At 50.3% G+C, this 25396-nt stretch overlaps 14 protein-coding genes across 14 annotated transcripts; 6 read left to right on the forward strand and 8 right to left on the reverse strand.

Annotated features, from left to right (window-relative positions):
* Positions 1–549: 549 nt before the first annotated feature.
* On the forward strand, positions 550–1389 carry An12g08830 (uncharacterized protein; the record flags this gene model as incomplete). The annotated part of the gene is made up of 2 exons (XM_001395897.1): positions 550–582; positions 673–1389. The coding sequence occupies 2 exons, from the start codon at positions 550–552 to the stop codon at positions 1387–1389; spliced, it is 750 nt and encodes a 249-aa protein (XP_001395934.1).
* Positions 1390–1847: 458 nt separating this feature from the next.
* An12g08840 (hypothetical protein) lies at positions 1848–4401 on the reverse strand (the record flags this gene model as incomplete). The annotated part of the gene is made up of 9 exons (XM_059743614.1): positions 1848–1963; positions 2045–2135; positions 2237–2311; positions 2410–2584; positions 2921–3137; positions 3251–3361; positions 3412–3717; positions 3837–4177; positions 4313–4401. 9 exons carry the CDS (start codon positions 4399–4401, stop codon positions 1848–1850), a joined length of 1521 nt encoding a protein of 506 aa, XP_059601947.1.
* Positions 4402–4791: 390 nt separating this feature from the next.
* On the forward strand, positions 4792–5182 carry An12g08850 (hypothetical protein; the record flags this gene model as incomplete). The annotated part of the gene is made up of 2 exons (XM_059743615.1): positions 4792–4998; positions 5054–5182. The coding sequence occupies 2 exons, from the start codon at positions 4792–4794 to the stop codon at positions 5180–5182; spliced, it is 336 nt and encodes a 111-aa protein (XP_059601948.1).
* An 839-nt stretch (positions 5183–6021) lies between these two features.
* An12g08860 (hypothetical protein) lies at positions 6022–6283 on the forward strand (the record flags this gene model as incomplete). Its single annotated transcript, XM_059743617.1, has 2 exons — positions 6022–6047; positions 6151–6283. 2 exons carry the CDS (start codon positions 6022–6024, stop codon positions 6281–6283), a joined length of 159 nt encoding a protein of 52 aa, XP_059601949.1.
* Positions 6284–6726: 443 nt separating this feature from the next.
* An12g08870 (hypothetical protein) lies at positions 6727–7003 on the forward strand (the record flags this gene model as incomplete). The annotated part of the gene is made up of 2 exons (XM_059743618.1): positions 6727–6862; positions 6903–7003. 2 exons carry the CDS (start codon positions 6727–6729, stop codon positions 7001–7003), a joined length of 237 nt encoding a protein of 78 aa, XP_059601950.1.
* Positions 7004–8012: 1009 nt separating this feature from the next.
* Positions 8013–8899, reverse strand: An12g08880 (hypothetical protein; the record flags this gene model as incomplete). Its single annotated transcript, XM_059743619.1, has 5 exons — positions 8013–8159; positions 8250–8352; positions 8410–8493; positions 8593–8750; positions 8864–8899. The coding sequence occupies 5 exons, from the start codon at positions 8897–8899 to the stop codon at positions 8013–8015; spliced, it is 528 nt and encodes a 175-aa protein (XP_059601951.1).
* Positions 8900–9352: 453 nt separating this feature from the next.
* An12g08890 (uncharacterized protein) lies at positions 9353–10417 on the reverse strand (the record flags this gene model as incomplete). Its single annotated transcript, XM_059743620.1, has 2 exons — positions 9353–9493; positions 9626–10417. The coding sequence occupies 2 exons, from the start codon at positions 10415–10417 to the stop codon at positions 9353–9355; spliced, it is 933 nt and encodes a 310-aa protein (XP_059601952.1).
* Positions 10418–11537: 1120 nt separating this feature from the next.
* Positions 11538–13733, reverse strand: An12g08900 (uncharacterized protein; the record flags this gene model as incomplete). Its single annotated transcript, XM_001395904.3, has 2 exons — positions 11538–13255; positions 13322–13733. The coding sequence occupies 2 exons, from the start codon at positions 13731–13733 to the stop codon at positions 11538–11540; spliced, it is 2130 nt and encodes a 709-aa protein (XP_001395941.1).
* Positions 13734–13810: 77 nt separating this feature from the next.
* Positions 13811–15329, forward strand: An12g08910 (hypothetical protein; the record flags this gene model as incomplete). Its single annotated transcript, XM_059743621.1, has 7 exons — positions 13811–13878; positions 14096–14272; positions 14359–14441; positions 14485–14656; positions 14742–14999; positions 15073–15232; positions 15276–15329. 7 exons carry the CDS (start codon positions 13811–13813, stop codon positions 15327–15329), a joined length of 972 nt encoding a protein of 323 aa, XP_059601953.1.
* A 581-nt stretch (positions 15330–15910) lies between these two features.
* An12g08915 (hypothetical protein) lies at positions 15911–16486 on the reverse strand (the record flags this gene model as incomplete). Its single annotated transcript, XM_059743622.1, has 3 exons — positions 15911–15982; positions 16033–16124; positions 16477–16486. The coding sequence occupies 3 exons, from the start codon at positions 16484–16486 to the stop codon at positions 15911–15913; spliced, it is 174 nt and encodes a 57-aa protein (XP_059601954.1).
* A 646-nt stretch (positions 16487–17132) lies between these two features.
* An12g08920 (hypothetical protein) lies at positions 17133–18041 on the reverse strand (the record flags this gene model as incomplete). The annotated part of the gene is made up of 3 exons (XM_059743623.1): positions 17133–17268; positions 17565–17685; positions 17726–18041. 3 exons carry the CDS (start codon positions 18039–18041, stop codon positions 17133–17135), a joined length of 573 nt encoding a protein of 190 aa, XP_059601955.1.
* Positions 18042–19134: 1093 nt separating this feature from the next.
* Positions 19135–20619, reverse strand: An12g08930 (uncharacterized protein; the record flags this gene model as incomplete). Its single annotated transcript, XM_001395908.3, has 7 exons — positions 19135–19224; positions 19272–19427; positions 19482–19602; positions 19648–19834; positions 19890–20171; positions 20222–20355; positions 20402–20619. The coding sequence occupies 7 exons, from the start codon at positions 20617–20619 to the stop codon at positions 19135–19137; spliced, it is 1188 nt and encodes a 395-aa protein (XP_001395945.1).
* A 449-nt stretch (positions 20620–21068) lies between these two features.
* On the reverse strand, positions 21069–22557 carry An12g08940 (uncharacterized protein; the record flags this gene model as incomplete). The annotated part of the gene is made up of 7 exons (XM_001395909.3): positions 21069–21124; positions 21171–21678; positions 21724–21801; positions 21849–22169; positions 22214–22343; positions 22389–22422; positions 22482–22557. 7 exons carry the CDS (start codon positions 22555–22557, stop codon positions 21069–21071), a joined length of 1203 nt encoding a protein of 400 aa, XP_001395946.1.
* A 384-nt stretch (positions 22558–22941) lies between these two features.
* An12g08950 (uncharacterized protein) lies at positions 22942–25139 on the forward strand (the record flags this gene model as incomplete). Its single annotated transcript, XM_001395910.3, has 4 exons — positions 22942–23172; positions 23321–23582; positions 23636–24270; positions 24315–25139. The coding sequence occupies 4 exons, from the start codon at positions 22942–22944 to the stop codon at positions 25137–25139; spliced, it is 1953 nt and encodes a 650-aa protein (XP_001395947.3).
* Positions 25140–25396: the final 257 nt, after the last annotated feature.

The raw sequence follows: 25396 nt of genomic DNA on the forward strand, positions 1-25396 counted from the left end.
GATCTTAGGATGAGGATTTATGCGCGTCCCTGGTGGATGGATTTTGCCTCCGATGTCATTCTCTGTTACTTGCAGATATTTCCTATGTTGTTTTGTTGCACGATACCACTTTGTTTTTCAGTTGATTTACCTTGAATATACTACAATTTCATCCATTTGTACATTCGATACATCATCGTAGTTAAGTTTCGCTGCCCGTGCATTTAGAGATGATAAATGTAATGAACTGGATTAATATTCGCTAAAAACGAAATAGACCTACACAAGGGGTCTACGGAGTAGTTTCACAATAAGTGGTGCTCTAGTCCAACGCAGCACAAAAGACCACGGACTGGAGCCTAAGGCCACGCACCAGCGCGACTCCGGAGAATTGTTGATCACCACCACCAGCGCAACCCCCAACTTCCAGCCAGACCAACATACTCCCAAACCAGCCTCTACCCAGATATACAATCCAACGCAAAGGCATGCGATAATCGATTTCTCCTCCAACCAACACACAGAAGACACAACAACCTCAGCAAAAGCCGCCACCACAACAACAACACAATGACACTCCTACCACCACCAACAACGTCAACAGTACGCTCTTTCCCCTCCCCCTCTCCCCTCACACCAACCAACCAACAAAAATTTTAACGACAACAACAATCTAATACCAATAATGAACAGACCCAAATCCCCCAACATGTAACCGCCCTCCTTTCGCACCTCACCTCCCGCTCCGGCGTCCAATCTACCTTCATTCTCTCCCGCAAAGACGGCTCCATAATCCAGAGTACCGGGCTGTATGCGAAACCACCACCTCCTTCTCCCCCAAGTGCAGCAGCTGCTGCGGCGCAGCAATCACCGCGCAACGAGTCCATCTCCGCACCTATCCCTACCGCTGTAGACGGAACCGAGGCCGACACTGAGCCGCAGACTGAAAATGAAGCCGGAGCTGAGCCCGCACCTACCGAGACGGAAGCTACCCCACCCCCGTCTACGAAACAGCCACAACAACAACCGAAAGAAGAAGCGGTAACACAACCATATCAGCCTTCGCAGGGTGAAGCTCTAGCGGCGCATATCTTTGCGTTTGTGGCCAGTGCGTCGGAACTTAGTCTTGCGCTGTCCGGGGCGGAGGATGATGCGGATGGGGATGGGGTTGTTAGACAGGTGGATGGAGGAGTGGCTGGAGATGGAGGAAGCGCTTCTGGCGCTGGTGCTGGTGGCGCTGGGGAGAAGGAAGAGGGCGATGATGAGGTCAAGTTGTTGAGGTTGAGGACGAAGAGGCATGAGATTGTGGTCGTGCCGGATAGGAAGTTCTTGCTTTGTGTGGTGCATGATGCGCATCATGGGGGTGTTGGGGCGGGTGGGAGTGGAGGTGCTGCTGGGGGGCGAAGGTAATTGGTGATACTGTGATACCAGGTAGTATTCATAGTTTGGTTTGGGGTTGGTTAATGGATGTTGGTAGGGGGTGGTTGTGGTGATGGATAGGTGGATATACCCGGAGTGTTTTTGCGTGTGTCTTAGGGTTAGTGATGGTGGTTGTGGTTTACTTCTTTGTGTATGTTGTTGAATGTATTGGTTTAATCCGTGATTCTGTTCATGCAGCGGTACTTCACTCGTGACGAGGTTCTCGAGCTGAGTTTAGTTTGATAGAATCGATTCTTGCGGGAATGATACGGAAGTGAAGGGCTTCCTGGTCGTCACGGCGCTGTGATAGTGAACGACTAAGCAGGATAGCAGTGACGAGTCAGCAATTACGATGAATTATATACGTTAATACGGTAGCATTAGGATGTGAATCCCGCTGCCTGATCAACATGAACTTCACGTTTCAACACGTACTTCACGTCAACACTTCACATTCCCGCATCAGCGTCACTGCCTCTCAAGCGGACATAAAAAGCCTCTTCTCTCTCTCCTCTTCTCCTTCCCAATCCTTCCCAGAGCATCATCCAGGCCTCGTGCTTCCTATCTACATATAATATTCTCTTGTTATATAAACTTCTCATCAGATACTCAATCAGGCATCACATCCATCCTGACAATCAGCTACCCGTCTCAACTCCAGAAACATTACATACTGCTCGGCTGCCTTGCAGCTGAATACTGTCTTGTGGCTCTGGCATACTCAGCACAGAAGCTTTCTAAGAAATCCTGACACTGTCGACAGTGGTATATAAGACTGGTAACAAACCACGTCACTCACGATTCAACGTCTCTCTTTATAACACTTTAAGGTCCGCACGTTATCAGAGTTGCCATCCGGGACCTGGAAAAGAAGCCGCTTCTTTACGGCACTCACATAATGAACTGGCAGAAGCTGCCACGCAAGACGTGTTACAAAAAGCATAGAGTCTTCAAGCAGCGCCTTGAAACTGGGATACTTATTTCATGTCTTGTTGCTATAGGCAGGTATACTGGCGTCCTACGGTCGCTCCTGCGGGACGTGCACGACGCGATATTTGGGATGAAAAAATCTGGTATGATTGAGATGCGGTTCCCAATGATATTGAAGCTGGCGCAATGAAGACAGCTACGCATACACCAATAGAAAAGGGTGCCATCTCCCACTCGATGATTCAGTGCACTGGCTCTGAGAGAAAATAACAGGCAATAGGCTGTCTGCGAGTATAAGAAAGCTCTCGACTCCAATCAAGGCCCAGTGCAGTTTGTTTGTAAGAAAGGATCGCTTCGGGACCCGATGATCGCACGAGCCTAAGTACGGCCACCTACGTGCTGAAAACCCTTTATATGGTGTCGACTGGCCCTTATTATATCACATAGGGAACGGCTTCGGATACATAGAAAAAGACGGGCTGGCTGAGAGGCCAAAGAGCTAGAGCCATGATCATGGAAATACCCATGTCGTTTCTGGGAAGATTGTACCGAAACTCCAGATTTAACATATAATGCTGGGATTTGTACGTACAAGTCATCGGTGTAGTCACTGCTCGGTAGCGTGGTCACCGTTCTAAATAAAGGGAACGGGCTTTGACACAGGACCTCGTGATGTCTCTTCAGAAGACTCGATATGAAGCCTTGGAATGTGTCAATCTTGAGCCTGTGTGTCACCGACGCCCTTATGACACTGGGCCTATAAACTAAGAAATGCCGGAAGCACGCCGCCCTTTGCTGGGTGATGAAGTCTGTCATAGTACGAGACGAAAGACGAGGATGCAGGACAATGGTAAGACTACATTTGATATGCCCTGTTTTCTATGGAGCTAACGATTTCTTCGACAGGCTTTCGAATATATACCTGTTGCTCGATCGATCGAAATTGGAGAATTAGAGAGCATGCCTGCGGTCAGCTTACATCGAAAGCACAAGTTTTCAAACTCGAAACTCAGGTCCTTGTTCAGAACTTTGACTGGAATGGTAAAGAAGCCAGGATTGGCCTACAATTGACTCGAGAATCACATGGTTCGTGGGCTCCTGCTGCTAGTCGTTCATACGAAGGCAGAAGCCGGCAGCGGACAATTCGTTGGGCCAGTGTGCACGAAAATAACCGGCTCGTGGAACATTCCGTCTTCTCAATATAACAGTCTCCAATAGCTATTGCTTGCGGGTACGAGGGACTGTCATAAAATTCTCGATATCTCCCTAACTGCCCCCCTGCTTTGCAGTTCACCGGATCATGGAACCACACCCAGAAAGGTGGCCCCCAGCGACCTTGGCCTTGCCCGTATTGGGCCATGAACATGACTGTAGCTGGCCATTCTTCGTCTCAAACGCGGGAGCCCGGGTCCATATAGCTCATTATGAGGTGGAGGCGAAGCTACGACTGGGTACGGATTCGCTCATTTTGCAGAGTGATCTCGATGGGGCGATCGCGCGATGGCCACCTACTACTCTCTTTCTATATTTGCTCACAGCCTCGGAATGATGAACCTGAATCATGGTCCTACCACGGAGTCTTGCCACCTCTAAGCACATCAATTGAGTCCGGTCAGCCGGTCCAATCTGGGCCATAATAATAGGAGTGAGGTCAATAATGATGGTGTATTGAAGAACAAGTAACTTCCTCAACTTCATGACGAATGAATCATGGAGCAGTTCTGTGAGCTGAAACATCAGAAACTCTGGAACCAGTCGTGCCTCGTCATCCCTGGTTGTCATTATTGCATCTTCACTATATCTTCTGTCTTCCACGGCCAACGCTTCGCCTAGGTCTCTCTTGCATGCACTTTAACATTTGAGACGACATACTTCTTGCCAGTATACGTCTGTGTTGGGGGATGGTCGAATCTTCTTGACACATCTCATTGCATGTTACGCCTGGACAAGTTTATCTCCTCGCGGACTCGCTAGCTGGCCCTACCCAGGCACAGAAACCTTCATGAGTGAGGTAGAGGAAAGATGAGCCTCGTATATAGTGTGAACGCTTCTCAACTTATGGGAGGGCTCCATTATTCTTAACCTGGAAGCTACGTCAGACGCGCCAACTCACATGGAGAACTCAGCGACATCTTAGCTGTCATAAAGAAAGATTGACCGCCGAACAGTGTCAACATAATCCAAAAGCAGAGACGACAGTGGCATTTACTATAACACGAACGTTTACCACGAATACCATGCTTCTGTCTCATGAATACATACATGTGGAGGGAAAAGGTATATCAACTGATCTCGGTAACCATGTCGTTCCAATGGCCTACTATGGGTGCTTAGCGCAATCGACGAGGAAGAAGATACCCTCACTTGCCGCGTCTCGATCTTCAAGATGAAAGAAATCACCCAGAACAATCCAAGATACCGCTCGATCTGAGCGTGCAATATCATTCCAATGGCATATATAAAATGGAAGACAACAACAGGAGACATGAAGGGATGGCTGTTGGAGTCTGTTCGACCCATTCTACTGGCTCTTACTGGAAAACACAAGCTACGGTCGCGGCCAAACGTGGACTTCATGACGATGGCCTACGATGCCCTTCTTCGGCCGAACTTCATGCTCGGAATAACTGCAATGGGCTGATAAAGCTCCTAACGAAGGAATACACCGTGGTTTTGGAACGAGGAACGCAAAGTCTAATTAGCCTTGAAAGGTTCATTGCTCCAGGGTGTACAACTGCGGACACAGCCTCATGGGAGAGCGTATCCCTCATGGGAGAGCGGATACGAGCGAAGGCAGACAGGGCCAAGGAACGTTGACATCCTCACAACATTGAATATTACATCCTGCCCCTGATGGGGTGATTTGCTGCTACGAAATGAAGCGAGAAGCAATCGCACTCGACACTTCCGGGGATCGTGGACCTTCTCAAACGGTGGTCGCGCGGCATTTTCCATAAGAGAGCAGCAACCCCAAACAATATATAGACGATGTCTAGCAAGCCACATGTGTTTGCTTCCAATATTCGATGGAATACAGAGAAACGAGACAGCCGAAGAGCGTTCGCGGAAGTGAGACGATACATTAACGGCCATCGCAGTGTGAAACTATCAATCGGGGTGCCAAACTCAAAGGCACACGCTTCGCGGTTCTTCAACATTCGCTTGTTCGATGCGGACAAGACAAGGTGCTGACTATTGTTTGATTAAGTCATATGTTCCTCTTATGGCTGTATAACTACCTGTAGCCCAGTGGGTGCAGGCTTTACCCAACAGGAGACGGTTTCCGGTTTCCGACAAGTGACAACCAGCCTCCAGATAGACTGCTCGCGGCAGATGACGATGCCACATTACACAGAGACCAATGTCCCAGCTATACTGGGCTTCGATGGAAATAAAACCGATTCTTCGGGTGCTTAAGGCACTTGAGATAGCCCAGGCGATAATCGGGCAGTATGGAATCCACACCATGCTGAAGCCCATTCCTTCTAAGGAATATTCAGAGAACCAGCGCGTTGTTCCATGGGGACATAATGAAGGGCCATTGAATGGAATCAGGAAGTTTTGAAGACTGTCAATGGATAATGGCAAAGTTAGGCAAGGCTTTAGCCAACTTTGTGTCCTCGCATAAGTGCCATCACTAGAATTGGTCTTCAAACTACCCATGGTCAACCGAGTTACGGGCCTTTCTGCCCTATGGCTCCGTACAGAGACCCGCGTAGGTACGTGGCATGCTGCGTGCTCCTGGGCGACTTCCACTCCGGAGCAGAATAACAGACTATCCATGGACACAAAAGGTCAGACTTCCTGCTACGATCTATATAGCATTGATACGCTCCGCTACTTTGAATGGGCCAATATAGAGAAAGGACCCCATGGTTACGTGGCTATGCTGCGTGCTTCTGAGGCGGCTTCTACTCCCCAGCAGATCACGGTTGCTGTTCAGCCCAGTGTCTAACGAGACTGGCGTATCTGATCTTAATGGCAGATAGACAATCGACAAAACCATCTGGTTCACCGATCTGATCCAGGTTTCGGTGTGTCTACAACTGTCGAGGGCCGCACAATCGATGACATCTGGTCAACCGTTCCCGAGTCCAGGACTGGCCGCCAGATTTACCCTGTTCAGTCTCAGTAACCCAATCCTTGATTGGTCGTTGACTTGTCAATGTGGCGTGGCACAAAAAGTCAATTTCCTGCTACGATTACCTATTTAGCAGTGATATGCATTCGCAGAAGAGAGACCGTGATATGTGGCTACGCTTCGTGCTCCGGGAACATCCACTTCAGAGGCGGCTTGCGGTTTGCCTCACGCACAAGCAATCCAAAGACATATAAGAGTCTACTTACCTGCTACAGTCCAGCCGCTGTTGATGTTGAAATGAGAACGCTCCATAAATCATGCCAGGAATATCGCCGTTGAAAATCCAAATGAAGGTGATGAACGGCAATCATCAGAATCAAACCAATATCGGCTATAACATTTCACTGGTCAGGGCTTTGGAGAGAATCAAAGGCGCTGTTTCATATAAGAAAGGTACGAAGGGTCTGCTGTAGGCAGGCTTTGCTTCTATTAGGGCCTACGAGCGACCAATATACCATGATCGAGCAATTTCAACACTACGAGACCGGGACTCGAATTACGGGTACGAACAGTACACATGCTCCGGGGTTATAGCTTGTGGGACGATCAAGACGTCCTTCTTTTCGAACTCCTCTTGGTGTGTCTGGCAATCCAAACATTTCGATTTTATCCTGAATCTGCTCTTGTTGTCTTTGTTAACTTGCCCGCCAAGAAAAGGAGTCCTGTGCGCTGCGAGATGCTGTTGCATGTCCTCCGGGTGACAATTTTCGTTATTTGCAGTACCATCTCCGCTTATTATCGTGCATGTATACGGGCACATTTTCGGTACTCTTTCTTGCTCCAACTCAGCTCAGGGTGGCAAGAAGCAAGCTGCGTACGCCAGTTGAAACAGCGATGCGCTATTGCTCGATGGAGAATGCCATGATGGGTTGGGCAAGGAACATGAAACTGTCTTCCTGACTCCGTCACTTGCTGGTTATCCCTTCTAAGCGGTCCGAAGAATCAGCCAAACCAGCTGATATGCAGAAACAGCCTGCGATATAAAAAGATATAAACACCAACGATGCAGACGCCTCCTAAATCTGCTACTGTCATTTGACTAGAAGAACCAGACAAAGTAACCGCGTCGCGCTAAATACCTACTGGCTCTACAGACGATGCAGGTTGCCCAAGCTAGCAACGAGTTATATCATACTATACCAAAACCATACAATTGCTCGACACATTCCTTGGAACTAACAAGATGGTGCAACATGCGTGGCTGACGCTTTGTCAAGTTATTACAAATATATCTCTTCCTTCTGTCTTCAAATCATCAATCTGCTTGGTTAACATGAGACACCAGTCAAGGGCAGTTTAAACGACCCATCGAGACAACGAAGACAACATCGAATTCAGTTCCTGGTGGTCTATGGTTATATTCCGTGACATACTAGGAAGGAATCAGAATCAGCCATCGCTTCCTTCCAATGACGATAGTAGATACATCTCTTGCCCGAAGATGAATACCAATAAAAGAGAAACAAGTCAAGAACAGTTCCAATGATCTACCAGACACCGAGACAAACCTTTGTTCTTACACCCTGATGGATCTTCGGCTTTTCTACTGGTACCAGTAACGGTACCAGTAACAACCTATCTGAAGGATCATGTCTTCCAATGGCTTCCTCTCAACCACAATGCCGAATATCTCTTGCTCGAAGGCGATAATAAACAAAAGAACCCAACCAAGGGCAGTTGAATGGCCCATCTAGACACTGAGGAAAACCTCGACTTCAATTGCTGATGGATCTCTGACTTATCTACTGGGGAAGACCAGTAACAACCAGTTAGGAAATACCTTCCAAGCAATCTGCAAACTACGTCTTTGGTCCGAAAGAGGATACTCTAGCCCACACGAAGTCCGGTGTGGCCTCTTCGTACTTCCCATGATCATGCGTCTACTTTCTCTACGCCGCCGCGTCGGACAGCTTACCGACTACGGCCGTATTGGCGAAGACCCCCCGGTGTCCGGTACATGACCATTGACCTCAAGTTTCCTCGCCGCACGTTCCAAGCCCACAACTGACGCTTTATCGAGATGACTGCGAAGATGGCTAAGCCCGCTTCATTATCTGGGTTTGGGTTTGGTTCCGTTGCCCCCTTCTTCCAAGTCGAGTCGGTCAGCAAATAACCCCCCTTACTGGACTGGTACACTGAGCACGCTGCTTACAGAAGGTGGTGAAGTGTTGCTGGTCAAGCTCTTTCCAACACTGATGGATATTGCCCGGGTAAATCTGGATGAGCTTCTGTCAGTTAGAGGCGCAGTTGGATCTCTTTGCACAGTCAATGCTTGGATGGCCTGGATAATCCTGCCGATGACAGGCGCTGCTCGAGCTCATAGCTCGGATGGTTCTGGGAAGTGGTCTGGAATTGAACCATTCACTAGATTGATTTGTTTCTATGGAAGCTGACGTGACGCTGGTCGGACTCCTTTCCAGTCACAGGCATTGCCTGGGCACAATGGTCTGTCTTCTACTCAACCGCCGAACTCAGATGCTGCTTGAACGCTCTGCTGAATGGCTTTGGAGAATTGTTGTTGATGGGCGAGATGCAGCTTAATGAAAGGTATGAGAGGGTGGGAGGGAGCACATTGATAAGGAAATTGTGATGATGGTACAATACGTATGTGCGTGCTACACTGGTTTGATGTCCAAGAGACACTCGTTGCTCTGGAGAATTGTCTGTGCCGGTTGAAGTGATGTCGAAGGGGTGTGTGCTAATTGCCGGAATGTGTCAAACGACGGACTATGTGGTGACTTTGATTAAATGATATACAGGTCACTGTGTTCATAGTACTAGTGGCGGCATCAAGACACATTCACATCCTTGTCCATATCTCAAAGCAGATATCAATCAATCAATCAATCAATCAATCATCTCCATACCATCCATAATCCATTCTCATACCATCCATAATCCATTCTCGTAGCTCATATGTTCACCATCACCATCATCAATCATCATCCGTGATCCTTCCTCGTAATTCATACCATCATCCTCATCACCACCCTCACCCCGAGCACTTATAATCCACACCAATCCCTATACATAACTAACAAATTACTCCTTCTCCCCAGGCAACCTCACATCCCCCCACCCTCTCCCACTCCCATCCCCAAATCCACCCCCACCGCCACCACTCCCCCACTGCGTGATCCCCTTCCACTCACTAACATTCAACCACCCAATCCTCTGCAACCCCCCAAACCCTCCAATCCAATAAACCTGTTCCACCCTCAACCTTGCCCAATAACTACTATGCGGCGCGCCCTCCTTTCCAGGCAACCAGGCCTCAGCATCAGGATGCTTCTCCAGGAAACACTTCGTCAACGCGCTCTCCACCGCCTCGGGCACAGGCGTCTCGAACGGCTCGACATACCCGAACAGCGTGACGCGGGGTAATCCGGCCTCGCTGAGCGGGAACCCGGGCCACACGGGGGTGGTATCGTTGACGTGGTCCCACCAGTCGAGCGAGAGCGAGATGTTGGATCCCGCGGCGGTGTTGCGGAAGGTGGTGGCCACGTGCAGGGCCAGGAAGGTCGGGTTGCCGAGCCCACGGGGGGATTCGGAGGAGGTGTCGTTGGCGGGGAGGTAGGGGTCGCAGTCGGCCAGGTATTCGGTTTGGGTTGTGGAGTGGCCTGCCAGGGAGGGGGGCGTGTGGGAGTTGGGGGGCAGTGGGGAGGGGAAGATGGTGGAGGCGGTGCCGGTGCGGGAGAGGGCGAGGAGGCGCCGCGCCAGGAGGGTCGAGGTGAACCAGGATGGTGGGGCGAAGTCGGTGTTGAGGTTGGAGGAGGAGGGGATGAGGGTGTCGGTGTCGGTGTCGGTTTTGGTGTCGAGGTTGTAGTTGGTGATTGTGTCGGTGAGAGGAGCCTGTTCGGCTAGAGGGCTGGCACCGACGTGGAGGAGGAGATAGGTTAGGAGGACGAGTGCGGAGAAGAAGGTGGTGATGAGTGGACGGGCCATCATCGTGGTGTTGTAGATGGGTGCCCTATGTATGAGAAGGTAGAGAAGCTGCGTCGATGAGAGAAATGGATAAGAAGATAAGGAAAAGGAAAAGAGATGGCAGAAGGGATAAAGGGAGGTAGCTACCAGCAAGGGAAGTGGTGTCACCGTGAGGGGAAGGTCACGATCTGATCTTATCTGATGGACGCTAGACTGTTTCCGGTTTAGTTGGCCCCATGTGACTCTTAACGGTCGGACAGGTGACTTTCCGGTCGCATCCGGTGATTCCGACCTTGTCCGACATCGGCGCCTGCCTGAGGCCACGGTGTGACTCACCGGGGAAACGCCCCGACCGTACGGAGTAGGGTTCTATCCAAAGTAACCGGCTGACCACCACTTCTGCCATCATAGTTGCGGTGAGTCATAGTGGCGCGAGTTGATCACCGAAGTGCCCCCGTCCGGATGCACAGACTCCGTTCACGGACGAGGCTGGCCTTATGTTCTACAATGTACCCATGGAAAGTGGGGTGATCAGACACAATACAGTCACGGAACATAGATCTCTCACAACATCTTCGTATTGCTTATCCTCTTTACAGAGGATGAGTGTCCTAATAATCGAGCAGAATCCTTCGTTTGCCAGTAAACTCCGCAGTAATAGTATAATGCGTTCCCTCGCCCTTCGCAACCCATGTAGTCAGATGTCAAGAATAATGCAGGCGAAAACAAGTGAAAGAAGTAGACCCGACCGTTCCCACCACACTCCGGTGCCGCGATGACAGACAGAAATGAATAACGATAGATATGGCAAATGTGCACAGAAAAATAGTCAAAAGATAGCAACAAACCTCCCCAACGTACATCATACACCAGCAGTCTGCCAATAGCAGTACCACTGTACAAGTAGCCTCCCCAAATCAACAACAGCTGCAGGGTATATACAAAGACGACTTTTGCTTTCCCCAAACGCGTGAATCACCTGAGAAAGTTCGCACAAAACTTTTCCCTACCGGTCTGCGTCTCTTCCGCTGCTGTTGCAACCGGACCAGATTTGGTCAGAATAGAATTATGGGTATGAAAGTAAACACTTTTCCGCAAAGAAAAGGAAATGGTAAATGAATGAGGTCCAGATATTCTGGGAGACCTAGTAATCTGCCCGCATGCTTGGGTTGAGCGCAATCTTCCTGGCTTCGCTGCCGCAGCAAGCACGCTTCATGCCAACGGGGCCTGAGAGCGGAACGTTGTAGTTCAATGCACTCAGTTGAGAGGCGGTGAGAGATTGCGAGCGGCGGGACTCGGAGTTCAGGAACAGATCCGCCATGTTGCCATCAGGTAGTACAGTGCCTTCAGCAAAGGTATTGGACTTGACGAGATGACGGACTTGACCGTGCAGCATGTCCTCGGATCCGGTGCGGCCGCGTTTACGGCACACACGCTGGCCAGCGTTCTGTTGCTCGATCGTTTGCTGAGCGCGAGGGACAGCACCAGAAAGAGCACAAAGACTCTGTGCTGCCTCATGAGCTGAAGAAAGATCAACCGGAGGCTCCAGCGAGTAGCCGGACAAATCCGGAACCTGGCCAAGATGACCGCCATAGGTCTCGGGCGAGCTATAGATGTCTCCGAGCGCGCCCTCGTCGATGGGCGATGCGATGGCCAGATTCTTGCGGCACTCCTTGAGGGAGTTGCCAGTGCATCGGAGCGTCGCCTGGACGGCCAGGCGAGGCACAGCAGACACACCGGTCGAAGAGCTGGAGGACATGGATGATGATCGCGATGACTGCGACGACATGCTTGACACATCCGAAATCATCGAATCCGGAGATGACGCAGAGGAAGCCGAGCGGGCCAGAGAGGACCGGCGCACCAAGTTGGGGTAACCATCAAACGTGTTAGCCCGAGGGCAAAACTGCAGTGACGGGCGCTGGTCGTAGATCGACCGCGCCGTGCACATGTTCTGCGCCTGGGACATAGCAGTCTGCATGTATCGGCGGTGCGCAGGGATACCGCCAGCACTCACTGCAGGAGTGGAGGCGATGCTCGACTGAGGAGTCATCTGCGGTGTGGGCAACATGGCCGGTCGTGGCATGGGCGGCAGTGACGGAAGAGAGGGAAGTGCAGTCTCTTTACGAGTCACCGACTCCAACGCTTGACGCCCGCATGCCGCGATTTGCTCGTGAATGGAGGGCAGGTTGACGGGCTCGTTCGTTGCTTGGCTGGGAAGATCCCTTTTGAACGATGTGCCGCGAGGAGATGGCGAGTCCGACACCGAGCGGGAGCCAAGAGACTGCATGTTAGGTGTCGCGGGGCTGACGTCAAATTCCTCCAAGTCAGGGGTGAGCTTCGGGATGATTGTACGCCAACAGTGCCCGTCCCCAAAAGCCATACTACCAGCGCCGGGAGTGTACTTCAGCACAATATCAGTCCACCGCTGGAAAAGAGCCTCGGGAATATGGAGTCGCCAGTTAACCGCTTCCAGAAACATCAATTCGTTCTGGTTGATCTCCGCCGTGTTCAGGCCGGAAATCTTACTCCAAGCGCGAGCAGAATAGTTGCGATCTTGGAGATACTTGGATGCGAGGATGAGCGCTGCAAGAAACATGCGCCGCCCACACTGCATAGCCCGACAAACGGGCTTGCCCCGGGCCTGGTCCTGAGTCACGTCATGGCTCGGCACGTGGGGCTTGATCTTGATGAGGTAGTATAGCGCCACCTGAAGGGTGCTATAGCTGGTGCGGGAGCGGCGGAGTGTCTCCTGGATGAATGTTCGCAAAGGCAAGACGCCTTTGCATCCAGTCGCCGAATCACTCCGCAGCGAAACAGCCGACAAGGGCCAAATGACCTCAACAATCTGCGACGCGGTGTCTTCACGGTGTACTTAGTTCTGAACCACAACCACATCATAATAAACGGACAGCTCCCCAGACTTACCGACAAGATTATCGACAAAGTTGACCTTCCGTTCCGATTGTCTCAAAAGACACGGCGGAGGCCGCGTGCATGAACTGTTGGTCCGCCGCGGATGCTTACGTAACTCGGGCGGAATAGCAGGATCAGTTGCCTTCGGGACCACGCCCCTTAAGTAACCGCGCGCACCGTTTGCAGCAGCAAGTGCTCTTCCTCCAGCCTGGTATTCGCCTTCATTCTCCCAGATCACATCAACCGGGTTCGTTGAGGTGGAGGAGATCGAACTCTGAGTGGACAGGCCATCTAGCGAGAAGACCGAAGAGGACGAGGAAGAGGCGGAGGAAGAGACCGAGGATGCATACGGGTGCGCATAAGCCGTTCGGATTTGGCTGTTCGGGTTTGGATCCTTCAAACCCAAAATGTCAATCCCTGACATATCCGGGATGATGTCCAGTCGAGCGACCTTGATACTTTTTGACAATAAAAAAAAGAAAAGGTCCGGAAGTACCTTAAATGGTCATCCAGAGGGCTAACAAACTTGAGCTAGCCTTCCTTCTATGCGTCGGATATGACACGAGACTGTAAATTTAAACCGTGTGTTTTTTTCAATAAACCGTTGTGCGTGAACCGTGAACGTGTAGCCGATAAGACAAGGAACCGTCTTTTTGATCGCAGGCGACGGCAGACCCTTAAGAGAGAAAATTCGCCAGGTTGTCGGAAATATAGTTATGGTATAGTAGGACAGATTAGGCAAGCGAGAGAACAACAATCATCTAGCACGGTGATCGTGATATAAAGTGATGCTGTTGGGTTGAGGTCGGGCGGTAGGTGTGGGTATGAGGAAGATGCCGGTGAAGTAGTGGTACGTGTCAAGGAATCGGGAAAAGAAGAAGGGATTTACCGTCTAATGTTCCGATCACCAGTTGGAGAGTCCCGAATAGATCAAGCCGAATATCGCGTAACCAGAGAAGACACGTAAGATAATGTCAACGTGACCCTCTAGAATGACAGATGCTGGAAGCTATTTAAACAAACGCAGCGGTCTTGCCGGAGGTTCGGAGATCTGAGGAGTCTGCAACACGGGTGATCGGAACAGAAGACTTGATAACAACAGGGTACATTTTGAGATGCGCAGGCGCTGGAGGTTATATCACGAGCCGATAGAGCGGCGGACTGTTAACAAGCAGGCGAGATAACCGGCGCTTGTCCAGGCAGTCAGCAGTCGTATCGGAGGCAGAAGACAACAGTTGGTGAGGCTCAAGGAAGACTGGAAGGCGAAGAAGGAACGAGTCAGCAACGATCTTATGAGTATCTCTCCACTTTAGCGCTCGTCTATGACTCTTACTTCCGGATCTCACGGTGAGGGTCCAAGAGTCCGGTGACTATACGGGGGGCGGAGCAATAGACAATGACTAACTGGGGTGGCGGCCAGACTAAATCACAGGCAGAGATGGCAACCTGAAGCTAGCCGGAGGCGAGTGGAACGACGCAGCAAAGAGTCAAACAGACAAGAGAGAGAAAAGGGAATGAAATTACTTACGCAGCAGCCAGTGGCGAGAGTGGCGGAACTGGTCTTGAGACTCTTGGGCGGATGCAGGGACCACGCTTCGTCTTTCACAAAGCGGGCGAAAAAGGGTGAGCGGAGAGGCAACGGGAAGAGCAGAAGAGCCAAACAGACAACTGAACAGGAACCAAGTACAAAGTAAGTAAAGCAAGACAACAAGGAAACTAGAATGACTCTACACTCTCAGTCACACTTCCTTTTCTAGTGAAAGAAAGAAAGAAGATGACAAGTGTGAAGGGGAGGAAGAGAAGAGGGGAGGGAGGATATCAGTGAGTGAAGGGCGAGAGAGGGAAGAGATGGCAAGTAAGAGTCAAGTCAAGTCCAGTCAGTCAATCAGCCCTGCTGGCAGAGGAGAGGGAGGAGGGCCCGGAGTAAGTAAAGTAGAAGGGGAAGGCAGACGATGATCGGAACCAGGACGGGAGCGGATGGAGTGGAGGAACGATGACTCTTCACGCCCGTCCGAGATAGGGACTGCCCACTACTGGACAACTTCTGGGGCCCGGGTTGGGCATGGAGGCTTTTCGGTTTGGTTTTGGTTTTGGTTTTAGTTTTGATTTTGGTTCTGGCTCTCTGGCTCTGACTCTTGACTCTGGTTCCTTTCCACACCTGGTTTTCGCCTCTCAGCATTCCCATTATTCATGAGTATTCACCTTATAGCCCTGGAGGCAAAATTCCTACTCTCTCTCACTTATTTTCGCTTCCCACACCCATGGTCATCGGGAGTCTGCCGACCCTGAGCTTACACTTCAGCCTACTTCTCAAGATTTCGTATCCCATGTCATTTTTTCATGGTCCTACAAACAACACAGCGCCGGCACTTTTCTTGCGTTTTCTTTCTCACGTCGCATGACTAAGATTCCAAATCCACCCCGATCCGATTCCAGTTATGGTCATTACCGAAGCCGTCCCAAAGCGTATCGATATAGATATTGTCATTGTAGATAGATAATGCGACGTCGCAGACACCGATAACACTATTCGATCTCGTAGTCTGATAAGGGGGGCTCGTCTTTTCCCTCCGCGCGACTATCGCACAGCCGACTTGGGTACTAGACTATCTGTGGTCTATCGCCTAGAGACAGCGCATTTAGGTGCTTATGACAGTGACAGTGGCTGTTGTCCTACATGGTTGTCAACCCTGGCTGTGAAAGAGATACATGATAGAGCAAACCCAGCACGGGCAGCTGCTTGACGTACGCAGCTGAAGTTGTACTGCAAGGCAGGCCCGCCCGTTCCATCTGCTAGGTATGGAGGTGTTGACGTCTGTATCATCCCAGAATAAGCATAATCCAATAGACGATGCGATGAAACCGGGCTGTCATGGATCTTAGTTAAGTAAAAAAAGAAGAAAAAAAAAAAAAAAAAAAAAAAAAAAAAAAAAGGGATGTTATGTACGGAGGGATGTATGTAGGTTGGTCCATAAGCACCGGCCCCAAGTGTAACATAAAATGAACGATCCCTTCTCATTGGGAGGGAGAGGCCTGCCGCTTCCGTCAATGGCCCAGCGAAAATTGGTGGTGGTCAGCCAACCACCGCGGACGGATTTGCCAGCCACGCCACCACCGTCAGAAATGGGGGAGGGAAAAGGAAAAAAGCTCTGCTGAGGCAGTGACACGTACATACATGGCGAAAAAAGGACTCGGGGAGAATCTCGTCCTCCTGCCTTAAAATTTTGTCGTCGTCATATTGGGGCGTTTAGCTACTATTCTTGTTTTCTGCCCAGACTTGCTGGAAAGGGGAAGGAGTTCTGGATGGGGCTGCTGAAACTGAAATGAACAAACACAGCCTGCTGGCTATGCATCACAACTAAACTTGTCTCCTTTTCTTAACCCGTCTCTTCTTTCTGTTCATCTTACATGGTCGCTTGAGAGAGAGTCTGGCGTTTGTGAATGAACATGACCTGATGCAGAGAGCACAAAAGTAACAGCGACCACGGGAGCGCTACTGTACCATATGATGGAGTCAGAAAGAACAACTGGCTGTGGAACCGCCCCCGGTCGCAGTAAGATTAGGTAACCAGGGTGGTGAGTCCAGGCAGCAAAGATGCAAAGGAAGAAAAACGAACCAGTGACAATGAAGCAACCATCGACAAGCGCCGTCTACTAGTTCGCCTACTTTGGACTTAATACGACTTAGTAGTAGCCTCCGCCTTTACTCCGTAGATGATGCTATATCCAACCAATCCTCTCGTTTCGCGGCCCATTGTATGATCATGAACAAAGCTACTACGGTTTACCTTTCCGGGGTAGTCTAAGGCTACGTACTCCTGGCCTAACTAACCACATCACGGTATGGACTAACAAGTAAGTCGTATCCACCTCGAAGACCCAGCAAACGTCCAGGGTCATGTTCGGAACTGTTGTGCAAGGGTTCTGTGTCAGTGTAAGCTGGGTAGAAGTCATACAGCCTTAACGGAGCAGATATTTACGGGGTACATCTTTTCATTGTGAGACAGTACTTAGTGGGCGATGATAAGTGCACGGCTAAGCCGGTGAGTGCATAGAATTAAGCCTGGATACATAAGCACTACATAATCACATCACATGATTCCGTTGTTTCTTCCACACCTGCCCCTTTGAGAAGGTCCAGGATAATCTCCCCCCCTATGCAAAATGGTTTAGAGTCATATGCAATAACTGACTAAAATAATGCACCCAGGGTTGGGTCACCAAGAACCCCAGGTTCAAACGGCGTCTGGCTTACAAAATAAGCTGGGTATCGACCTCAGTAGGCAGTGGAACTCTAAGAATAGGCAGACGACGATTGGCTAAGACAGCAGAGGATGGCCATATGATAGTCTGAGTATCAATCATCAAAGGGCTGGCTGGACTGCCAGGTGTGACAAATCTCATGACCTTCCCTACCCGCAGAACCCGTAGACTGAGTCATGGCGTGGGTGGCTGTGGGATAATCCGGCCACCCACGACGGAAGAAAGAGAAAAGAGTCCTTTTGCAGTCTCCAAAGTTCCAAAAAGGCCAGCCAAAGCCGAAGAGGGGTGGAGCCACACCGCCCAATGACGCGGGGTTGCCAGGCTGCCCGGTGAGTTTTTGTTGCCCACTTTGGCTTTGCTGGTTGGCCCGGCAGTCGCTGGGAGTCCCACCCTCCCGATTGATCCCGACTCGGGCTTGGTGGTTTGGTTGGAGAAGCATCCATCTGGCAGTCAGAATTACAACCACCATCTGTTCTATCTAGATAGTACCAGATACTTAGATGGTCAGAAGTGAGGAGTCACGGTTAGACAAGTCTCGACCGGACGGTGTCATCTGTTTAGGCTCAGACGGCATGTACGAGAGTTTAGCTCAGCCAAAAGCCTTGTCCGGCCATGTTTCAGGCTTTGGCGACAGCAGGAAAATATATTCTGTCAAACGGGTGCGAAGTTAATATCACCATCCCGGTCAGAACTGTAATACTATGAAAGTGAGATGCTATATTACTAGTACTAGTATGCTATCTGTAGCCTTGCAATAAGTACGCCAACCGATAAACCTTAGCAGAGGAAAAAACACTATCTGCAAACCAAGTCAAAAGTTCAAACAACTTGGCAGCCCGTCACAGAAAGTACCGCTACGCACGGAGTGTTTTTATACGGACCAACCGAAAGACTAAACTGGCAGCCCGCGACAACTACAACAAATCAGCGCAGACAACTTCTCTCCGGATCCCGCAGGATAGCAAATCCTTTTCGTAGAACTGTCTAAGGCTACGGATGAGGCAGCAAACAGCTCCGCCGTCTAGAACGGGATGGAAAGAACCTTACTGGCAACCCCTCTTTGGGGAACTCGCATGAAGGATGCAGGCTAATGCCGGCCCATGCGGGCGACAGGAGGTACTCCCCTTAAACGAGGTACCACGGGCCAGGATGCTGGATGAATGACTGGGTGCTTTGGTATCTTGTCCTGAAGGGTGGTGCTTTGAGCGAAGGATGAGGTCACACGATGTGAATGGAGAAAAAAAAGGCAAGGGAGGGTCGGAGATATGCCAGCCATCACGGGATTGCACAAACTCTGTATGAAAAGTACCGACAAAGCCACGAGGATCGACTCATCATGACTTTCGGTGGGAGAGGGGTCCAATCCAGTTGCAGTGAAAACTCAGCTAACAATATGCCGTAGACACGCTAGATGACTGTCCATTCAGATGGGGAGCTCTATTATGAGCGATATATACAACTACATCCGAGACAAGCTTTAGTGTCTGATTCGCATATCGCTATTGGACTGATGCAGCCTTCCGAGCATGCTATAGACGACCCACGGTAATCGTGGCACCATCTCATTTTCTACCAGCCCATACTTGTTCACAGAACGCCGTCAAATCATCAAGGTAATCCTGGGGCCTTTCCAGCGCTGCAAAATGTCCTCCCTGTGGGGTGTCAGCAGATGCCGCCAGCAGGACTTGGTAAAGCATACCTTCTCATGAGCCTGCCAGAACACCAGGTTTCCTGTTGTCTCAACCCAAGCGCGTGGGGTGGGTACAAGCTCCATCGGATAATATGAAAAGCCAAACGGCTTGCGAATGTACCATCGGGGGTCTTCGGCATGTCTCAGCTTGGGCGGCGGGAAGTTCTGGGATCAAGGTGAGTACGGGTACGAGAGCAGGTAGAGGCAGAATCGACATACCTCCCGATAGTGGTAGATAGACCGGGGGAAGGTCTCAGTAAACCAGTACAAAGTCACAGATTCTAGGATAGTCTCTAAGGGAATGGTTTCACCAGCCCAATCGAGGAACTTCTCTCCGATCCTGCATTTCGTCAGTCGATGAATGGATGTTGTATGAAGTACATACCAGGAGAGCAGAGCGACTGGACTTGTGGATAGCGCATTGCCAATAGTGCTGGGTCGAGTACCATGCTCGACAGCATAACCACTGCCAAAGGTAGCAAACCACTGTGCACGAGCCAGCGCGCGTTTGTCTTCCTCAGTAATAGCCGTGTCTGGTATGCTCGATGGCTTGCCCATATAGCAGGCATTCACTGATATATAATTAGATGACTTCTGCAACAGTATCAATACAATCAGCATGCTTACAATGCACGGCTTTGCAAGCATCATGATCAACTGCAAGTATGCGACCGATCTTTGACCCAATATCTCCGCCTTGTGCCACATAGCCATCCTCGAAACCGAGATTGAGCATCACCTTGTTGATGACGCGGGCTGTATCCTCGCCATTGAAGTTGACATCCAGCGGAGGACCGGACGAGAACGTAAATCCCGGAAGTGACGGGACCACTATATGGTATGGCAAGGTTTCAGGGCTATATTTGTCCCGGATTGAAGTCAGAACGGGGAGAAACTCGAGAAAACTGCCTGTTCTGTGTCAGTTGACTGGCTAAATAGAAAGGTCAATGTGAGCTTGCCTGGCCAGCCATGGAGGAGAACGATAGGGATTGCATCCTTCTTCTCAGAAAACAACGCCACAAAATGAATAGTCAGGCCCTCGATATCATAGGTGAACTGAGGGAAGCTGTTGATGCGGCTTTCCGCTGGGCGCCTATATTGTTTAGCTTTGCTGAGATCAGTCGATTATTTGATCTTACCAGTCAAAGCTCTTCCAAGCTTCCTTTGCATTGGCAAGCCATTCATTGGTTATGCCATATCTACGATCCTGCTGAAGGCCTTCGTATGTAGGAGGCGCGAGCTTCGACAGCTTGACCAATAGCTGTAGCTCCTCGATTTGCTCGTCTGAAATATGAACTTGAAAGGGGGATGGGATGACGGTCGCACCCAAGGGAATGTTGCTGTAAGCGAGTGCCATTGTGATATCAGAAGCTGTCAGACAGCAGATGTTGGGCAAAAGAAGAATCTACGAAGTGTTGTGAAGCAACAAGTGGGGTTACCTGCTGTTACATCACATGGTTTAGCTGGACTATTATAGCTAGAACGATTTTATCATCATGTCAGCAAATGTTTCGGTGTACCCAATAAGTTAGTATGCAACACCATGGATTCAACCAGGACAGTCACTAATTACAGCATACGAGGTTAGTGGTTAAATGTGAAGTACCGTGCCTGCTTGCGAGAGCCAAGAGATTGATGGGCATCTCGTGATAGGACTTGAAATTTACAAGGCAGCAATTCCATTGTTCTGCATGCCTGTTGCCTATTGCCTGCTAAATTTATACACGGAAATGATGTGGGGAGGAAATCCATCTTAATGGACTGTCAGAATGGCCCCTTCTGTTATCAAGGATCCACCAAATAATTCTAGATCGCTGTAATGACCTGCCGCAGCAGCTCAACAAGTGACGTGATTTCTTGCTCTGTCTGACATTAGTATTCCACTGTTAAAAGTTGATATAAACTGACCAGTATTGTAATGTAGCATGCTGATCCGCACAACTCCATCCTCAACGTCGTCCAAGCCTATGATGTCCTTGAGCAAGCGATGACTGTACATGTGGCCGCTGCGAAAGCCGAAAGGGCTTCTTTTCTCCACTTCTTCAACCAGCGCTTGGCTCTTGATGCCCTTTACGGTGAAGCTAATGACCGGAACTCGCAGATCTTTGTTCTCCGAAGGCTCGCCATGGATGGTTACACGGTCATTGCTTCTCAGAAAGTCCAGGAGAATCTTCTGCAGCTTCTCTTCGTACGTGGCAATTTCGTCCCATGTGGCGGAGAAATCCGACCCGAAGTATTCCAGGACACGTGGAATGCTTTGTGTCAGCTCATAGTTGGCGGAAGCCAGGTTCAGCTTTAGGTCGAGGGTTTCTGTGGATTTGAAGTAGTGACACAGAGGATTTATCTGGTCGTGGATACGCGACGCGGCATACAGCTGAGCTATGTGAGGACCGTATACTTTGTACCACGAAAATGCCTGTCGTCATTAGATACTGTTTGCCTACGCCAGGGGTTTACTTACGTAGAAGTCGACATCGAGGTCCTTAACGTCGACCTGGCGGTGGGGAGCAAGCGCAACCCCGTCAACGCAAAGAAGTGCCTAACTTGTATGAGAGATTGACTGGATATGATGCAAGGATGTCATACCCTAGGAGCCTGATGCACAACCTTGGCAATTTCCTTTACATCTGTGATGGTTCCTGTGATGTTGGAAGCATGCGGACAGGCGACAAGCCTGGTCTTCTCCGACATCAGCTGCTTCAAGTCACTAGGTTCGCAAACAGGATTGAGGGGGTCTGTAGCTCCCCACCACTTGACAGTGAGCCCCAAATGACGTGCAATCCTATCCCACGGGGCAGAATTGGCCTCATGGTTCAGCTTTGATACAATCAGCTCGTCTCCTGGCTGGAAGTCCAGAGCCGTGGAGAGGTTGTGCAGGAGCTGCGTTGTTGAGACACCCAGACAGATCTGCATGAATTAGCACTGCATACTGATGAGTATATTAGCCATACCTCCTCGGGCTTCGCGTTAATAAAGTTCGCCGCTGCTTCGTACCCGTGATCGTAAGCTGCAGTTGACAGTTTGGAAGTATTGTAGGTTGCGCCCAGTTGAACGTTGGTCTTTGAGAGGTATGATACCACACTGCATTTGATTAGAGAAATTCGCTAACAGAAAAGGGGGACTTACGATTCAATCACTGTGTCCAATACCTGGCTGCCTCCTATATGCTGTTGGCATCAATTCTCTCGCTTTCGATAATGGGGTAGGATGTACACCGACCTGCATTGTCCAGGAAAATCTGCTCCTGGTTCAAGGCGGGGAAGCGAGCACGAGCCTGAGAAATATCGAAAGACATGTTGAGTGGTACTGTTGGTTAGGGGATGCAATCTGAGAGCCAAATGAGGTGTTGTATGGGATGAACCGAGACGCATCGTGGCGGCCTGAGGGGGAGGGCAGCGAGAGGGGTAAGCTGCCATCTCCGCTCGCCCCATCTTAGCTTTATCGCAACTTCGGGCGAGTCCGAGTATCTACTAATTTCGCAACATCGGATCTAGTAAGTCGGTCAATCTCTAAATTATTGTTTATTCCTTGTCGCCTTTGGACAGATTCGAATTCTAGACCGCAGCACTCTTGGAGACAGAGATTCTGTGATAAACACAAGCTGCACCATCAACAATCAATATGGAGCAGAATATGGACAAGCTCTCCGATAGGCAAACCAAAAGCCTGATGATTCATTATGGCTAATAAAAACGTGCCTGGTAGCTCTGTTTGCATACCGCAGCGAGCCAATCTGACATTTCATGCACGCTTGAACCACGGTTCGATCGCAGAAGCTGTCGGATTGAGCCAGTGCTTGACGTCAGATTCGAGGCCTCATACTTTGCGCGATACTATAACCACTTATCTGGCGCAAATGGCATCCCCTGGAGCACCCCGCTATCCGACTCTTATCGAAGCTGGGCAGATAGTCTGTTCGGCGACGCATCCAATTATAGGGTGGTAGCTATCGCCAGCAGGGATGCTTATCATGCATGCATCGGCTTATCTGGCTGGAACAAATGGGCTGCAGATCGTGATTGTCGGGCTGCAGCTTTCTTTCTCTAGCATTTAGACAGCGCAGCTTGTGCGACCGCTCCCTTACATTCGATCTACCATATTGCTTTTTCGCTCCCGCTCTCCTATCGGATGACTTCAACCTCATCGACTCCATCTACCGCATCCCGGCGGCAACACATCTGATCATGAAGTTCAAACGGCCTCATCTTCGAGTGCCGCAGTCGCGCTCTGCTTTTGCGGATGGAAGCGCTCGCTGGACAAATCTCGATCTCGATCCGGTTCCTCTCCATCGTCGACAATGGGGACCGCTCAGCTTCATCTGTACGACCCCCCCTTTTTTTTTTGTTACTCTTGCTATGCTGATGGATGTACAGCGTATTGGATTTCCGATGCATTTAATGCAGCTACATGGCAGTTTGCTAGCAGTATAATAGCAGTCGGACTTAGCTGGCGCGAATCCCTCATAATCGTCGCTATTTCGTTCTTCATCATGTCTTTCGTCATTGCGGGCAACGGCGCTGTCGGCGCGATCTATCACATTCCGTTCCCGGTGATCTCACGGGCTAGCTGGGGATTCTGGGGATCATACGTTGCCATCGTCTCTCGCGTCATCTTGGCGCTGTTCTGGTTCGCAATTCAGAACGTCAACGGCGGAAACGCCGTGCGTGCCATGATCGGGGCCATCTGGCCCAGCTTCTTGAGGGTGAAGAACGAGATCCCTGAGGATCAGGGCATTACAACAAATGGCATGGTCGGATACTTTATCTTCTGGCTGTTTCAACTGCCGTTTCTCTGCATCCACCCGAACAAAGTGCGGTGGCTGTTCGTGGTGAAGTCTGTGCTTGTGCCGATCGCGTGGATTGCGATTCTGATCTGGGCATTTGTGGCAGAGGGAGGAGGTAAAATGTTCGAGCAGAAAGCGACAGTCTCGGGGTCACAGTACAGCTGGGTGTTCCTGGCGAGTATGACATCGGTTCTGGGGAACTATGCCACCCTCAGTGTCAACCAGGTATGTAGGCTAATGGAAGGCGATGCAATGACTAACAATCGTAGTCCGACTTTTCTCGATACTCGCGTGTTACGGCAAAGTGGCAGCTCCTATACGTCCCTATGCTGCCTATCGTGTTTACTTTTATCTCGTTCATCGGCATTGCCGCCTCCTCAGCCGGCTACGCCAGATATGGTGGATCAATTCCATGGGATCCGATCGAACTAATCAGCCACTGGTCCAGCCGGGCATGTCGGTTTTTCGCCGCATTTTCATTCGCTCTGGCTTCCCTCGGCGTCAACATATCCGCCAATTCGATATCCGCAGCAAACGATCTGATGGCCCTGTTTCCGGGACATGTCAATCTGCGCCGAGGCCAGATCATCTGCGGCATTTTGTCTTGGGCACTGGTGCCATGGAAGATTCTTGAGTCCGCGGACAGCTTTCTGAACTTCATGTCTGCGTATGCCATCTTCCTGGGACCGATTGCAGCCATCATGCTGTGGGACTTTTGGCTGTTGAAGCACGGAAAGTACGACACCCTGGCTCTGTACCAGCCGAACAACCCGGTGTATCGATACTCGAAATGGGGAGTGAACTGGCGCGCCATCGTGGCATTCATCGTCGGCGTGGTGCCGAGTCTGCCAGGACTGATCAACTCGGTCAACAGCAGTATTTCGGTGGGAGTGGGGCTCCACCCGTACCAGTTCGGATGGCTGCTAGGGTTCGTAGGGACCAGCGTGGTATATGTAGGGTTATCGTGGTTGTTTCCTGCCCGGCATGCCATCATTGAGAGGGCTGTGATGGCAGAAGAGATCTACGATGGACGGGAAGTTGACGCAGGATCCGAGGAACAGTTGGACAACATGCAAGAGAAGGCCAAAGTATAATAATACTTTTGATGTATACAGCCAGCAAGCAAATATCACTAAATCTAGAAACAATGCACCCCATAGCACACAATTTCAAAACCAAACCAAAAACGCCAGTAATCAGCACAACACAACACAAAACAACTGAAGACATCCAATTAACCCTCCCAATCCACCCCCCTAGCCTCCTTCAACACCTTACTCACAGCCGACGACGCCCGTCCAACCTCCCCGCCATCCTGCCTCGCACTCTCCAACCCGCGCTCAACAGGAAC

This window comes from Aspergillus niger, assembly GCF_000002855.4.
Source record: "Aspergillus niger supercontig An12".
Lineage (NCBI taxonomy): Eukaryota > Fungi > Ascomycota > Eurotiomycetes > Eurotiales > Aspergillaceae > Aspergillus > Aspergillus niger.